The sequence below is a fragment of the Grammomys surdaster genome, unplaced genomic scaffold, assembly GCF_004785775.1.
Source record: "Grammomys surdaster isolate TR1022 unplaced genomic scaffold, NIH_TR_1.0 170, whole genome shotgun sequence".
In the NCBI taxonomy this organism is placed as follows: Eukaryota; Metazoa; Chordata; class Mammalia; order Rodentia; family Muridae; genus Grammomys; species Grammomys surdaster.
Genome location: NW_021604618.1, coordinates 22,316,257 through 22,332,029, shown reverse-complemented (window position 1 = coordinate 22,332,029; position 15,773 = coordinate 22,316,257). Strand labels below are relative to the sequence as shown.

General features: G+C 38.2%; 1 protein-coding gene across 9 annotated transcripts in view; it reads right to left on the bottom strand.

Moving 5' to 3' along the window:
- Positions 1–296: 296 nt before the first annotated feature.
- The window catches only part of Mga (MAX dimerization protein MGA), an 88,221-nt gene continuing 72,744 nt past the window's right edge, over positions 297–15,773 (bottom strand). For all 9 annotated transcript variants that reach the window (XM_028766895.1, XM_028766893.1, XM_028766894.1 and 6 more), the window contains exons 18-24: positions 15,011–15,138; positions 13,247–13,298; positions 8,331–8,537; positions 6,315–6,426; positions 5,818–6,051; positions 4,440–4,616; positions 297–3,412 (exon numbers count right to left, since the gene is read on the bottom strand). In XM_028766895.1, coding sequence (XP_028622728.1) covers positions 2,139–3,412; positions 4,440–4,616; positions 5,818–6,051; positions 6,315–6,426; positions 8,331–8,537; positions 13,247–13,298; positions 15,011–15,138 — 2,184 coding nt within the window. In that variant the 3' untranslated portion in view covers positions 297–2,138. The remainder of the gene's footprint in view (positions 3,413–4,439; positions 4,617–5,817; positions 6,052–6,314; positions 6,427–8,330; positions 8,538–13,246; positions 13,299–15,010; positions 15,139–15,773) is intronic.

Here is a 15,773-nt window from a genome sequence, read left to right as displayed (position 1 = left end):
GGGAGGGGAAAAAGAGAGAAAAGTATTCAGAAGCTTCAATGGTCCTTCTTTTCCTGAGGATTATTCACTCCCTTGTCTTGTTTCTTGTCTGACTCTCAAAACCCTAAAGGGCTCTGGGAAGCCAGAAGAAAACACGGGAAAGAAACAGGCAATAAAACCACTGGAAACTGCTATACCTGGCTAAAGAACTAGCGTCACTGAGGACAGCTGTTAGCAAGGGCGATAGGCGCTGTACTCCTTGGCTAAGGCATTGGATGAAGTGTCAGTTGGGTAAAGGACAGAAAGGACAAAGGAGAAACTGAGAAACACTGTTTTACTATATCAGGCTTCTGTAGTAAACAGGAGAGGCTAAGTGCTGAGGAGCTGTCTAGAGCAAGCAGCACAAAACCAATGAAGGATTTACTACCACTGCATTTTGCAGTGTAAGTTTTTCATCATTTCAATCTGATGATTATCAGAGTTAATCTAAAAAGGGAATCAAACATGGAAGTAATTCACTGGCTAGATTCATTCCAAAGTTGGTCTCACAACCTAGGTCTGAAGATACAGAATGGGACTTAGGATAAAGACGCAGTAGTGTAAAAGAAATACAATCACCCAGGCACAGCCCAGGTACCGGAAGCACTTGTGTTAAAGTGTTTTACAACACAAGCAAATCCTGTCATTGAAGACAGAACGGATTACATTCCAAAATATAATTATTTAAGAAAGGCAAAATGCAGCAGCTAAATCTCAGTCTATACATTTTCAGAACAGTGATTCTTGCCCCAAGAGTTTCCAAGAAACCCCTCAAATGCACCATGATTATTTACAAACTAGATAGGAAACATTTCTATACTCAATACAAATCTCTTCTAGGTCGAAAACTTCATCCTTTGAGAAATCTATGAAAACAACTATACAAAAATATAAATATCTTCATCTTTACAGGTTGTCAGTCCTTCATATCCTGACAATAAGTGAAAAAGCTCTACAGATCATTGATGCCATGATAGCAGATAAAAAATATATTTTGTGACTCAAACACTGCCTTTCTTCCCTGGTAAAGATTGCTCACTCGGACTCGCCTTTTCTTTACATCCTGTGCAGGTGACAGTGAACAAAACCTTCAAGCACCTAGAGGCTGGCTTCACTTGGGAAATATCCAGCCCCACAAATTTTTATTTTGGCTACGGTCTCTGGTTAGGGGAAAAACTGCTTTTCATTTTAGCTGTTTCTTGAATGACATGATTTGGGAAAGGAAAGGGGTACCTCTATGTCTACTTCCAAAAAATAATAATAATAATAATAATGAGTAGAAATCCCTGGCATTATGAATGAACCTTTGTAATATTCCAAAAGAAATAATGGAGAAGTATCTCTTTTTTAGTCTCTGAAAATAAGTATGTTAATAGTAAAAGTAAAAAGTATATTCTGGTATATTTACCAGAAAGCTTAAGTTTTTAATTATGACTGAAAGGGTAAGGGACCCGCTATTCTGGATATGAAACAACAGTCTGCTGAATGACAAAATCCCTTCACTTTGGTATCCATAGTATACATCCTATCTCCCATAACATTCTCTCCTCCTCCCTTCACAATTGTGTGTGTGTGTGTGTGTGTGTGTCCCCTTGATAGCCCAGGGTAGACACAAACTTGCAATCCTCTGCTTTAGTCTTCTAAGTGACAGAATTACAAGTGTGCACTACTATGCCCAGTCCTATCATGCCCTACTATTGAAACAATAACTTAAAGTTCTTTCTAGGTCCCTTGACACAACTATATCACAATTCTCAGATTTTGGAGCCAACAACTATCACTTATAGTTTAGTCCATAGTAATTCCAAGTCTCAAGCATTTTCTCAGGGGAAAAAATAAGGTAGTTGATGGAGCCAGAATCTTGTTATGAATTCCTTGGGCAAGAGGGAATCACACCTTCTTAGAGAAGATGAGGGGACCCAGCACCACAAGTGAGGTAACACATTTTAAACATGATCAGAATTTCAAACACCAGGACCAGCACCCTACACCCCCCTTTCTCCATTAATATCCACACATAATTAAGTCAAGGATGATACAAACAAACAGATGCCTACAGAGAAAGGAGGTGGAATTGAATTTCTCCTCATAGCCTGGCTTTTGCATGAGGATGAACAAGTTCATTTTCCTGATGAACTTGATGGAACCCCAGAGTTACCCAATTTAGGTACAACAGGTGCCAATGTAGGCATCACCTTGCTCCCCCGGCCTTCCTGGTCACTTCCTGTTAAGTTCATTTTGTGTCCAATTGACCCAACTTTGGCAGCTATAGGTGCTAAGGCAGGCATCACCTTGAGACTCTGACCATCGGCATCACTGGGGGGATTAGCTACTTTTAAACCTAAAGGGGCCAACTTTGGCATAGGCCTCCACAAAGTATCTGTGTTGCTGTTCTCCGGGCCAGTCTTCATATGTAAGATGGGAGGTGAAGATACGCTTTCAGGCTCTGCAGGGAGACCAGAAGTACTCTGCACTCCATCACTAGATTTCCTATGGGAAACAAGGGAATCCTTTATCTCAGAGTCAATAACAATCTTAAGGACATCTGGCTCAGAGGCTGTGTCCCCAAGCTGTTTTTCATTCTCAGAAAAGTCATCATCTTCCAAGTGTAAGAGGAGGGGGCTGATAGATTCACTCTCCTCTTGGACATCAGGCAACTCTTTCATACCTGTTCCCAAGTGTCCAACTTGGAAGGCTGATCTGTTCCCAGGAGCAAGTTTACTGATAAAAGCTCGCTGGGCATCCCCTGGGAATTCTGTATCCACAGAACCAGACAGTTCAGCCAGGCCAGAATCATCATTTAGTTGTTGATTAAGAAAAGCAATTTCATTGAGCAGTGAAGTCAGTGTCTCGTCAGTGTCATCCTCATCTTCCATGTTAGTCAGCAGCTCACTGGGATCGAGGGCTGCTTCCTCAATAGCTGAGGCTACTTTCCTCAGTTCCATCTCTATGCTTGAGTCCTTGAGATCCTTCATCTTTAATTTATGAAACTGAGATTCCTTTGACTTTAGTCTCTCTCCCCTCAACTCACACTCCTTCCATTTATACCGATGCCCTCTCAGATCACCAGACATTTTTTTAGGGATAAACTCCTGTGCTGCTTGCACAGTGGAAACATCAGCTACATGTGGAAACCCAGAATCTTTATTTGCCAAAAACACTTGTGTTGGACCCAGTGCCATTCTGCTGTCTCTATGGTTTCCTCTGGAAGAGATTCTCTCAGTATCTTTTAAGGAGCTAGCTTCATTCCCAACAATATCTCTCAGGTGGTCAAGTGGCTTGCCATCAGGAACTTCATGAAGGTATTTGTTGCCACTCATGCCTTCCAAATCTTCCTCTGCAGCCAATGATGTCACATTAACAATTCGTGGCATCATAAATAAGTCATCGTTCTCTGAAAATCAAAAATTAGAGAGTTCATTAGATTTACAGTAATGAAAATCTTTTTCTCTCTCTCCTTCCCCAGTCATTCTTCCTATCTTAGTCCACTTTTGTCAGAATAACGTTGAAATAGCAATAATCAAGTAAAATCTAGTCAAGACACTTAGATATTGCGTTATTAGCAATAGTTCCACTTAATTATTTTTAGAAAATCTCCACAAAATAACTCTTTTCTTTTTCTGGATTGGGAGAGCAGTGGGGGAGACTGAACCCAGGGACTTGCCTATAGGTTTGGACAGAATCAGGATCCTCCTATGAAGTCCAGGGCTAGCCTCCAACTCACAAAAATCTTGTCTTGTGTTTCCTAAGTGCTGGGATTATAGGCACAGGCTACCATCAAAAATCCAGCTTGCTAAACTAATTCTTGTCCTGAGACAGAAACACGTCTTGATTTTGTTCACCCAATCAACTGCTAGTTAGAAGGAAAAATGGAACTCTAAGATTAGAACAGTAAGACCAAACCCAAAAATAGGAAAAAAGAACCACCACCACCACCACAACAAAACAAAAACAGGTTGCAACGTCAAAAAACCAAAAGAGAAACCACATGAACACATGAGAATACCCCTTCTACCTTAACAGAGATTTGGATGCCTAGAATCCAAACTACCAAACTAATACTTTAGCAAAAAAGAGTGGTTCTCAAAACAATACACTGGACTGGTCACACGGGAGTGCCCCCGTTCCAAGCATAGCCTAAAACAATGATCAACACCAAGAACTTAAATACTGACCCTTCTACGTCATCATTTCACCTGGACATCATTTTAACTCTTCCCCTGTTTAGAAATTTCACTAGAGTTCACAAAACAGTTTCCAATCCCAGGTAAACCACCAATCAAACCAAGCTAGGAGGACCATTTCTTAACAAGGCAAATTCCAAAATAACAGCTCTGGGTAACTACAGATCAGATTTAAAGGCTTCCTCTATCACCGAACTGTTCTTTACTAATCATAGTATGTAATTACGAACCACATACCTGATTGAGCCATAGTACTGCTTGCAACTTGAGGCTTCAGACCAGCTTCTAAGAGAGCAGGAGAAACGGCTACTACTGGTCCTGAGAATAAGGGGCCTTTTAGAGTAAGCAACTGGCCTTGTGGAGTCATCACCAGGTTGGCAGAGGAGTGTGGAGTGTCAGAAGGCAAAGCATTTTCTGCAAAGAAAATGAAAAATTAGTAAAACAAATGTCCAATTAATGCCAGTGTACTCCAGATAGAGGCTGACTTGAAAAGTATAATGTAAGTTTACATGAGGGCATACACAAGTCTATTTCACAGGCTTCCTATCCTATATACGCCTGACAAAAGTCCTTCAAGTTTCTAGGCCATTTGTGAATTCAGGTCATTTATTTTATTCTGGAATGCTAAAACTAATTCTTGTTTTAGAATCCACATGGATTGATGGATTGATATAAGTCAGATTTTTCTGGTCCATACACTGAGCTGTCTGAAGAATAAAAAAGAACATACCTTTCTCTAAGATATGAGTCTACCAAGTAACATTAAATCAGTATAACTACTTCCAAAAACAAGGTAAGAAACAAATCAGTTTGCTTTGTTCCTTAACTAGGACAATGAAAAATGGACTAGTTCAAAGAAATTAAACTATTCCTTTTTAAAAGAAACAACAGTCTGTGTTACCTAGACTGACCTCAATTCTGAGCCTTAAACAAACTGCCTGTCTTAGCCTCCCAAGCAGCTGAGACTGTAGATCCACACCATGTCCACCATAACTTAAAAAAAATAAAAAAATAAAAAACTCTTAAAAAAGTTCTAATTTGCCAGGCGGTGGTGGCGCACGCCTTTAATCCCAGCACTCGGGAGGCAGAGGCAGGTGGATTTCTGAGTTCGAGGCCAATCTGGTCTACAGAGTGAGTTCCAGGACAGAGAAACCCTGTCAAAGTTCTAATTTATTTCTCAATCTATAATAAACTCAAGAAGATCAAGAATTCACATATGGTAGCGGTTATATACTTACTAAAAACATGTTATATGTAGACTGCTATCAGAACTAGGATTTACACAACAGCTCTTAGGAGTTATTTATTGTGTAAACCCAAAAGTTGCAAGGTATTATTTAAAGTTATTTTTCTTAAAAATCACCCCCAATTCATTTAATTAGAACTACAGCTAAAGCCGAACCATGGTGGTGCATGCCTTTAATCCCAGCACTTGGTAGGCAGAAGCAGGTGGATTTCTGAGTCCTCAAAGTGAGTACCAGGACAGCCAAGGCTAAACAGAGAAGAAACCCTGTCTCAACCCCTCCTCCCCCCAAAAACTACAGCCAAGAGAAGATGTTCAGTCTACTAACATAAACTGATATTTATCTACATTAAAAAAAAAAGCTCCTCCTACCTGTAGCCTGGTCTCTTTTTCTGGAAAGAATCAAAGGTTTTCCCCTTTTGTTATTCATGAACATTTGTCCAAGATCTACAGATGATGAAGAAGATCCATCCAGCTGTGTGCCAATTCTGGGAGGCACACCAAACTCATCTGACCCCATCTTCTTTTTTCTTTTTTGTGTCTCTAGTGCTTGTTGTTTTGCATAAATATACTCTAGCTTCTTCAAGACCACTTCCTCTGTCTTCCCTGCAGGCAAATAGGGAGTAAAGCATCTCTCTCTGAATGATACCACACAACAAGTGAGATCTAGTTAATTTAACTATACTTCCCAAAACTCTTGAGAGGCAAAAGTGATTACAATTCAGAAAATATGATATGCTCAGTCAAAGTTAACCCTGCTATAAGCCTGAGATGCCAATCCTTAACCTCAACAGATTCTGAAAGGCCCAGAGCCCTTGCTAATGCTGTCACTGTGCTCTTTCTTTCCCAGAGACGCTTACATAGCTTACCTGAAAGAGATGATACCTTCCGTATTAAAATACTTCGTTTTCGACTCAGGAGATTTTTCTGCCCTATCAATTTATCTGCCTGGTCTGTTAGTCCTTGAATTTCACTGAATGCCTAGAATAAAAATAGTAACATCAATAGATCATTCGCCTGTACTCCAAAAAGTACAGGGGGCCCGCCTACACATAATTTCTTTAATGAAAGTATTTTAAGGTAGTATTTTAGAGAACAGTATAAAACTACTAATCATGTTTCAGAAATTGAATAACACATTAAGCCACTGATTCTGGTGCTGGGAATAGCCTTGTATGTGCTAGATAAGTGTTCTATCTCTGAGCTGTATGCCCAACCCAACAGTATTTGTTAAATTGTTTTCTAGCTCATATTTTTAGGGAACGTAGAGAATGATTATTTCCAAAGATTATCACTGAGTGCTAAACAGGTTTTTCACTACTACAAGGAAAAACATAAAATACTCATGTTCTGCTTAGATTTTAATCAAATTTAAAAATGTTTACAGAATCCGTTTCAACAGAGAAATATGAATGCTAGATCTATACTTCCTCAACTTCTACTTAAAAGTAATGAAATGATGTTACCTTTGATGGCCTATGTACAGAGTTCAAACTTCTACTGTGTAGTTCATTTTCTTTTTAAACGTCCATATTAAGTATTAAGAAGTTAATACTTAGTATGTTAAGGATTATGGATGTAGTTATTTGGTGGTAAAGTGCTTGCTTCAGATACATGAAACCCTGTGTTCCTCCACCTCTACTGGGAAAAAAAATGTGCGTGCTAAACTATTTTATGCTATGCAAATACTTTGCAGACTAATATAAAGAGACTAGCACACAGGCTTACAAAAGTACAAGTTTCTGACTTGTACCATTCCTCAGCACTATCTTTCTTTACTTGATATGATCTCTCACTGCCCTGGAGCTCACCAAAGTATGCTAAGCTGGCTGGCCAGTGAGGCTCAGGATCTACCTAACCAATTAAAATCATGTGACACCACATCTCCTTTTTTCCCCTTTCGTTTTTGTGGTTTCATTCTTTTATTTATGTGTCCATGTGTGTATCTATCACGTATGTGGTTGTGCTGTCAGAGAACAGAAGAGGGTGTTGGCCTCTTTGGAGTTACAGGGGGTTGTGAAATGCCCCACAAGGGTACTGGGAATGGAACTGGGCTCTCTAGTAGAATACCAAGTGCTTATAACCAGTGAGTCGTCTTTCTAGCCCCACCCAGCATTTTTTTAATGTAGACTCTGGAGTTATGAAACTCAATTCCTCATGCTTGCAAGGTAAGCACTTTGTCAACTGAGCTATCCTCCCAGGCCTCAGCTTCTAACTTAAAAACTTAAATGTTTGGGGCTAGAGAGATGGCTGACTGGTAACAACAGCAGCACTTAGCTTATAAGCATGAGGACCTGAATTTGAATCCTCAGCACTCATGTAAAAAGCTAAGTATGCACAAATCTATAACCCTAGCATTGGAATAAGACAGACAGATCCTAAGAGTTTGATGGTCACCCAGCTTAGCCGTGAAGGCAAGCTGGCAGTTTCATGAGAGACCCTGTCTCAATGTAATAAAAAATAAAAACGCCCAACATCCTGATTTCTGCATATACACTCAAGGGAACATGTATCCATAGGCTCATGTGCTTCCTTGCACACCACACACACACACACACACAAACACACACAAACACACACAATCTTTCCTGTTCTCTTGCCTCCACACTTAACATTCAACATAAAGTTATTCTGACTTAATGATTTTAACCCCTGTAGTATTTATTGCTTACTTACTAGTCCTGTTTGTGATACAGTATAACTGTATAACTATAGCTCAGGCTGACCTTGAACTCATAGCAATCTTCCTGTTCAGCCTCACCAGGTATAAGCTGCCATGACCAGCCACTAATTTCACTCAACTGTTAAATACAAGTTTCTCATGGTATCTGTAAATTTCTCTTAATTGAACTTATGTTTGTGTATGTGATTACTACAATACTTACCCTATTAAGAATGAGACTTTTGGAAACTTTAGAAGAATGAAGTAATCCTAATGTGATCTTCAATTTTTCAAAAAGGTCCCTCATTTCACCACGCCGCCGCCGCTCATTGGCAGTGTGTGTCCGTCGGTAATATGCAAAAGCTTCTGTTTCTTTGTGTGGTTTATCACTCCAGCAATCATCTTTCAATTTTGAAGAAATTAATGAAACCTGTCCAAAAAGAGTGTTTCCTCAGCACCTTCCTCCATCCCAAATGATATTGTTCTAAATCAGATACACTTTGGACTTTTATAATGGCTTCTCAATTGCTCATTTGCCCAATCTATCTTTCCTTATTTCAACAATACCAACAGTATGAATTCTAATATATACTAATATAATCATATTACTTTTTCACTTTCAAGTTTTGGTGGTTCTCAAATGAGGGAGCATCTGGAGCTACATTCCAACTGCTGTTTCCTCTGCTCCCCCCACCCCACACCTTCTCCTCCCCTAGATCCACTCCTCAGTTTCCCTTTAAAAACAAACAAACAAACAAACAACCCCAGGCTTCCAAAGAATATCAACTAAACATGGCATAACAAGCTACAAAAAGACTAGGCACAAACCCTTTTAACAAGGCTGGATAAGACAACCCAGTAGGAGGAAAAGAGTTCTAAGAGCAGGCAGAAGAGTCAGACACATTCCCCACTCCCACTGTTAAAAGGAGTCCTACAAGAACACCAAGCTATGTAACCATATGCAATACATGTGCAAATGACCTAGGTCAGACCCAAACAAGATCAATACCTGTTCCTTGAATCTTTGTGAGCCCCTATGAATCAAGAACAGTTGAAAAAAATCACAATCTTGATTGGTAGAAAAAAACCAAAAAACAAAAACAATTTTTTTGAGACAGGATCTCTCTGTTTTACAGCCCTAGCTATCCTAGAACTCATTTTGTATACCAGGCTGGCCTCAAACTCACAGAGATCCACCTGCCTCTACCCCGAGAATACTGGGATTAAAGATGTATACCACCACTGGTGGCAGAAATAAAAATATTTTAAGACTAGAGAAATAGCTCAGTGGAGAGAGGGATGCTATGCAGACATGAAGACCTGAGTCTTCAGCATCCATATAAAAGCTGAGCAGAGGAGTATGCCTCTATACCTCCAGCATTGGAAAAGTATAGATAGGCAGATTTAGGGGCTTACAGGCCAGTCAGACAGCCAAGCTCCAATAGTGAATTCCATGTTTAGTGAAAAAGTCTATCTCAAATGACATTTGATATCCATCCATGGCCCCCAAGTCTGGCAAACACAAACCCCCAACAACACAACCTCCACACATACAAAATTTTAATATTTTAATGTGAAAGGTAAACCCTTTGATATTTTGTGAAAGGATCAACTGCCACTATCTTCTAAATAAAAATTCTCTCCAACCCTTTCTTTAAAAAAAAAAAAAAGACTTATTTGTGCAGGTGGTGAGGGCAAGCATTACACACCACACATGTGGAAGTCAAAGAAAAACTTTTGGGAGTCAGCTCTCTCCCTCCACCATGTGGATCCGAGGGTTAAACTAAGATAACTTTAAAACTAAGCCATCTCACCAGCTCCTTTAGCCAAGAGGGTTTGGAAGTACAGGAAAACATGAATTTTGGCAAATAGTTGTTAATGATCAGAGGCCAAAATTAAAGTTACAAGTGGATGACACTGAAATAGAAGGTTTGGTGGATATAGAGCTGATGGGCCTATGATTTCACAAAAATCTTGTGTTGGGGTGACCTTTCTTTACATTGTATGAAGGTGTGTTCCTGTGGATTGCTGTACTGGCAGAGAGCTAAGTGCTGGCAGGATTTTGGTATTGTCATTTCTATGGATCATCTACCAGCCCATGGAATTCCTCTGCCTTTGTTATAAAAAAGAAATTGGGGAAAAGGAAAATGTTAAAAGATTTGACAGCTGTGAAAGAAACTGACCAAATGGTAATAGGAAATATGTTAGAAGCCTCGAAATTTGATTTTAAAAAATACCATGCTAACAATATAGGCCTAAAGAAAAAAAAAATTTTATCACCTGGCAACAAGCCAAGGAAATTATAAAAAAATGTCCTACTTGTTCTTTGTATAACCAAACTCCATTATCCTCTGGAAGTAAGCCTAAGGGCAATAGATATGTCTCATTGTGTAGAATTTGGAAAACTAAAGTTTATATACCTTACCTTACTATGAGTGATACATACTCAGTGTTTTCAATGGGCAACTGCTTTTAGTTCTGAAAAAGTTGATTGTTTAATTACACATTTACTGGAAGTAATGGCTATTATGGGAATACCTGTACAAATTAAGACTGACAACATCTCACATGTTTCCAGTAAGATGAAGCAATTCTTTGCAGATAATATAAAGTACATGACAAGTATACCACACAATCCTAGGACAAGCAACTTCAGAAAGATCTAATTGCACCTTAAAGGAAATGCTTATTTAAAAAAAAAAAAAAAAAGGGAATAAAGAACCCCCTGGGATATACTAAATAGTGCTCCATTAACTTTAAATTTCCTGAACATTAATGAGAAAGGAACAACAGCAGCTAAGAGACAATGGATTATAGAAAAAAACCTGTCAAATTAAATCAGCCTAAATACTATAAGGATATGTTAACACCAGAATGGAAATGTTTTGTGTTGAGGATACAGATTAGTTTATATTTCCACAGGAAATGAAAAGCTGTGGATACCATCAAAACTAAAAAAGCTCAGAGTTGAGCAGGGAAGACTTTCTGAAAACCTTGTCCACTGACCCAAAAAGAGCAAACAGAGAGCCTGACTAGCCACTGCCTTCCCCTGCTAGCCAGAGAAGCTGGACAAGAAACATTCAGCACCTAACCAATGACAGGCCTGTGAGCAAGACTTTGATCTCCTGCAATACAGAGCCATCCACAGTGCAGAGCAACAACAGGCCTATGAGTATGACTGTAAGACAGACTATACTGAATATTGCATCCTATATGCCTAAGTCAGGTTCACAAAGTTAGGGGTAGAAATTCAGGGAATTCAGCAAGAACTCCAGAATACAAGATGCTAGACGATAAGACAGTCCAGGAGTATAAAAGGTGCAGGAAGCCGTACCCAAGTTAAAGGAAAGAGAATCACTGTTGTTAGGTGCTTATCTGAGTTATGGATGTGCTGAGAGATCAAAAGAAAGATATTGGACACCTGAGAACCCTGGGAAAGACATTGGGAAAAGTAGACACACACACAAAATTACAACAGTAGCATGACTACAGAAAGCACCCAGGGCAGCTTCAAAACTGTATAATAGCTAAATTAATGAGGAGAAATGTAGTGTGGTTTATCTTATATACCTGGCCCTTTAATGGATCCCTAGTTGTTAGTCAACTGGCCCTTTAAGAATTGTTAGCTGTTAGAACTGTTTGACACTTCAGTGTTGGTTGCTTTTCGGATTTCTGGGAATAGGACAGGATATAAAATAGCCAGCTGAGCCTGAGAAGGCGGGGTAAAAGATGGGGGTTAGGACTAGCAGAATGAAAGCAAAGGCAGTTGGTGGCAGAAGACATTGTTAGCAGACAGATGAGGCAGGAAAAGCTGAGCTGAAGAGATAGGCTAGAAAAGTTGTTATAGTTTGGAGCTGCTAGTATTGGGAAAACTGGAAGAAGGGATTAAGCAGACTGTTAGGGAACTGAGGGAGGGTTGGTTGGAAGAAATTTAAAGGGGCTGGGAGGACTAGCAGGGAGTTAAGAGAACTGGTTACTATTCTAAAATAATCTTTTTACATGTCTTGGTGTGGGCTTGTGTACCCAAGTGTAGACGCCAGCAGAGGCCAGAATTATCAGATCCCCACTAAGCTGGAGTTACAGGTGGTTGGAAGCCTGTCGTGGATGCTGGGAACCAAACTTGGGTCTAGTGGAAGAATAGTACATGCTATTAACTGCGGAGGCAACTCCCTAGCCCTAAAATAAAATACATTTCCTAAAAAGATGTTACTGACATGTATTAAGCAGTAAACATGTGCCGACCTATTAATAAACTGAATATATGCCCATCACCTCTAGCAGGGTCCTCAGAAACGATGTGTAATTTGTATGTGGTTTCTTTTAATTTTTTAAAAGATTTATTTATTTTATGTATGTGAGTACACTGTAGCTGTCTTCAGACACACCAGAAGAGGGCATCATATCTCATTACAGATGGGTGTAGGCCACAATGTGGTTGTTGAGAATTAAACTCAGGACCTCTGGAAGAGCAGTCAGTGATCTTAATCGCTGAGCTATCTCTCCAGCCCCCTCTGTGTGGCTTATTTTGATTCTTAATAAAATAAGCTTATTTATGCAGTTGCCAATGATCTTGACTGACTTTTTGAGATCACAAGAAGATTCTGCTCACTTTACTCTTGTGTATCTCAGCACTCTTAACTCTTGTTTTTCTGCTGATCCTTGAGCAATGTGAATATACTACAACTTCTCTATTTGCTTTATAAAATAATTATCAATGTATTCTTTCTTGCTCAGTTTTGAAAATTTGATTAAATCCTCCATATTTTACTCTTGGGTTATAAATATCTTAATTTTAAGTTCACTACTATTATTTTATCTTATGTATATGAGTATTTTGCTTTCAAATAAAACAAATCTATTTTCATAAACTGTATATATTTTAACTTCTCCAAATTTATTCTATCCTCCAACATGACTAAAATTTAAAAAAACAAAACCAAAACCAAAAACATGCGTCTGTGCGTGTGCGCGCGCGTGCACGCACGCACGCACACACACCAAGTATATTTGTAAAGAGAGGGCAAATAAAATGATCTAAAATAAGTCCTTAAAAAATTAGTGAATAGATCTTATTTTTTTAATTATCAAACAAATGTCACCAATTTTATTAAATAATTTCATTAAATACATTCTAAATACCTTTCGACTCCTTTCAGAAGCTTTTTCATCTGCAGAGATATGGCTATGACACCTAGATTTTAAAAAAAAAGTAGTTTTAATGTTTTACTAAAATTCAGTAATATCAGGTCTACTTCATTTCACAACAATTATGAAACTACACCATCCCAAACTTCTTAAATTATAATTTCTTTTCTCCAAGGTATACTAGATGGCCACAATTTATTAACAGTATACTTTATCTATAGTGTTCAAAACATTCATTCATTCATTCACAGGCAAAGCCTCATTGTGAAACCCTGGCTATTCTGAACTTGCTATGTAGATCAAGGTGGCCTCAAACTCAGATCTATTTTTGCCTTTAAATTTAGTTTCTGTTCTTTTGTAGTTTGTATATAATGGTTATTCTTGGTTCGCTTATTATCCCAGCCTAATAACATAGTATATCTACTTACTGAATTTTTCAATGTCTCTCAATATAATTTTCCTCAAGCTTTGCAGAGTTTGTTAGCTATATTATATGAGAAATGTATACATGGTTGTAATCATTTCAAAAGTATCACTATGTAGCCCTGGCTGGCCTGGAACTAGTAATGATCCTCTTGTCTTAACCTCTCCAGTCCTGGGATTACAATTATGAGCCACTAGGGCAGCTCCAAACCAATTTTAGATAGGAGAAATTTTAGACACATCAAAATTCATTGCATGAATCACAATGTCAGAATATTATATGCACTCAGTGACTCTTTTTAAGCATTTATAGTCTATGGAGCTATATTATTCTCAGAAAGCTTTTATTCCTGTCACTGGCTATTTTTAAAAGAAAGGAAAAGTTACTTTTAAAATTACATTTTTCTTTGTTGCCGTTTAGGAACTTAGGTTTAACATTCAGGACTTTCTACCTGTCTGCAATACTACAGAATTTAGTAAATATAATTAAGTTTTAAGGGATTTAAACTCTCTCACCTTAACAGATAACTCAAAACGCCTGTAAACAGCTGTGGAGTGAAGATAGTCACTTAGGAAACTGTCTCAGAAAACAAGACAAAAGAAGTTGCCATCTTCCATCTTATCTCTCTCACATTCCTAATTCCTACAGAGCTTCCTAACACGGGGGTAAGACATCACACCAAAGCACACCCGTGTCTTATCAGTGGAACAGATAGAATTTTATACTTGTATCTCACCTGTTTAGCTAGTACAATAACTACATTTATAATTTTAATGGCTTTTAACTGAAATATAAAGGAACTAACTTTTGTTGAATAGTCAGACCTTATTAGCTATTATGAACAATATGTATACTATTCCATCTTATACTCTAAATGGGGAGCATATTGGTTCAAAAAAATGATAAACTTGTCCAAGGTTATTTAAATTATCAAAACTAGCACTTCATTTTACTTATTATTTTAGACGGGGGTCTTGCTACATAGCTCTAATTGGCCAAGAACTCACTATATAGACTAGTATGGTCTCAAACTCAAGAGATTGCCTGTCTATACCTCTGCCTCCCAGGAGCTATTGCCAAAACTAGTATTTTAACACAAGTATACCAGTCTATAAAAGCTTGTTACTCATATTTATACACTACTTGTTAGCAAAGGCAAAGCAAGTACATTCCTTATTTCAAAGCCTCATCTATACTACCTAGGAGAAAAGAAAAACAGAAAACAAGTCAACAATTCCTAAAAGAATAATGGAAATGGGTCTGTTGCTCAGAGTTTTTAAACAAAGTGTTTGGTTTTGTTTCTGCACAACAACCCAAAGGAAAGTAAGACTTACTGCTGTTTGAAGGATTGTGTGTGAGTTGCTGTGGTCTTCTTGTAGGTAAAGTTAATTTCCTCTGACAGCTCTTCTATTGTCTCAACATCCACTTGCTCTTCATCCTCAATATAGTCTACATAGTTATTCTGAAATAGATTATTAGGACAGTAAATAATATATTGCGAGACACACATACCTAAACTTCTCAATCAGATGCCCCCTTATTAAACCAACTAGTTCCAAATAGTGATCTACTCTGAGTACTAATACTGCTAAATTTGTTAATCATACAAAGAAATTAAGTCAGAAAGACAACATGATTAGAGTTAATATCAGTAACTACAGTAAGTCATAGATGTGTAGTAAGCAGGTACCATTAACCTTAGGCTGGACAAAGTTTCTATACGCAGGCTATATTCGATGCTTTGATGTTATTTCTAGAGGACAACACTAGGTACGATGCCTTAAGGCTTTAAAAAAAAAAACTTGATCATATATGCTGAGGCCCTGGGTTCAATTCAATACCAACCCCTAATCCCCTCAAATCCACAGGAAATTCTGTTTTAACAGGGTTTAATAACTATTATCTGATCAAATGCTCATAAATCAATACATATTAATATAAGGCAGTCATGGAAATGGGCTATAACTCCACAGAATAAAAGCTTTGGAAATTTTTCAGTTTTTAAAAATAATCTCAAGTATAGTTCCTTACAATACCATAACAGAAGCAACTGAACACTGAGCACTGGTCCCAGAAACTCACTGAATATTTTTACAA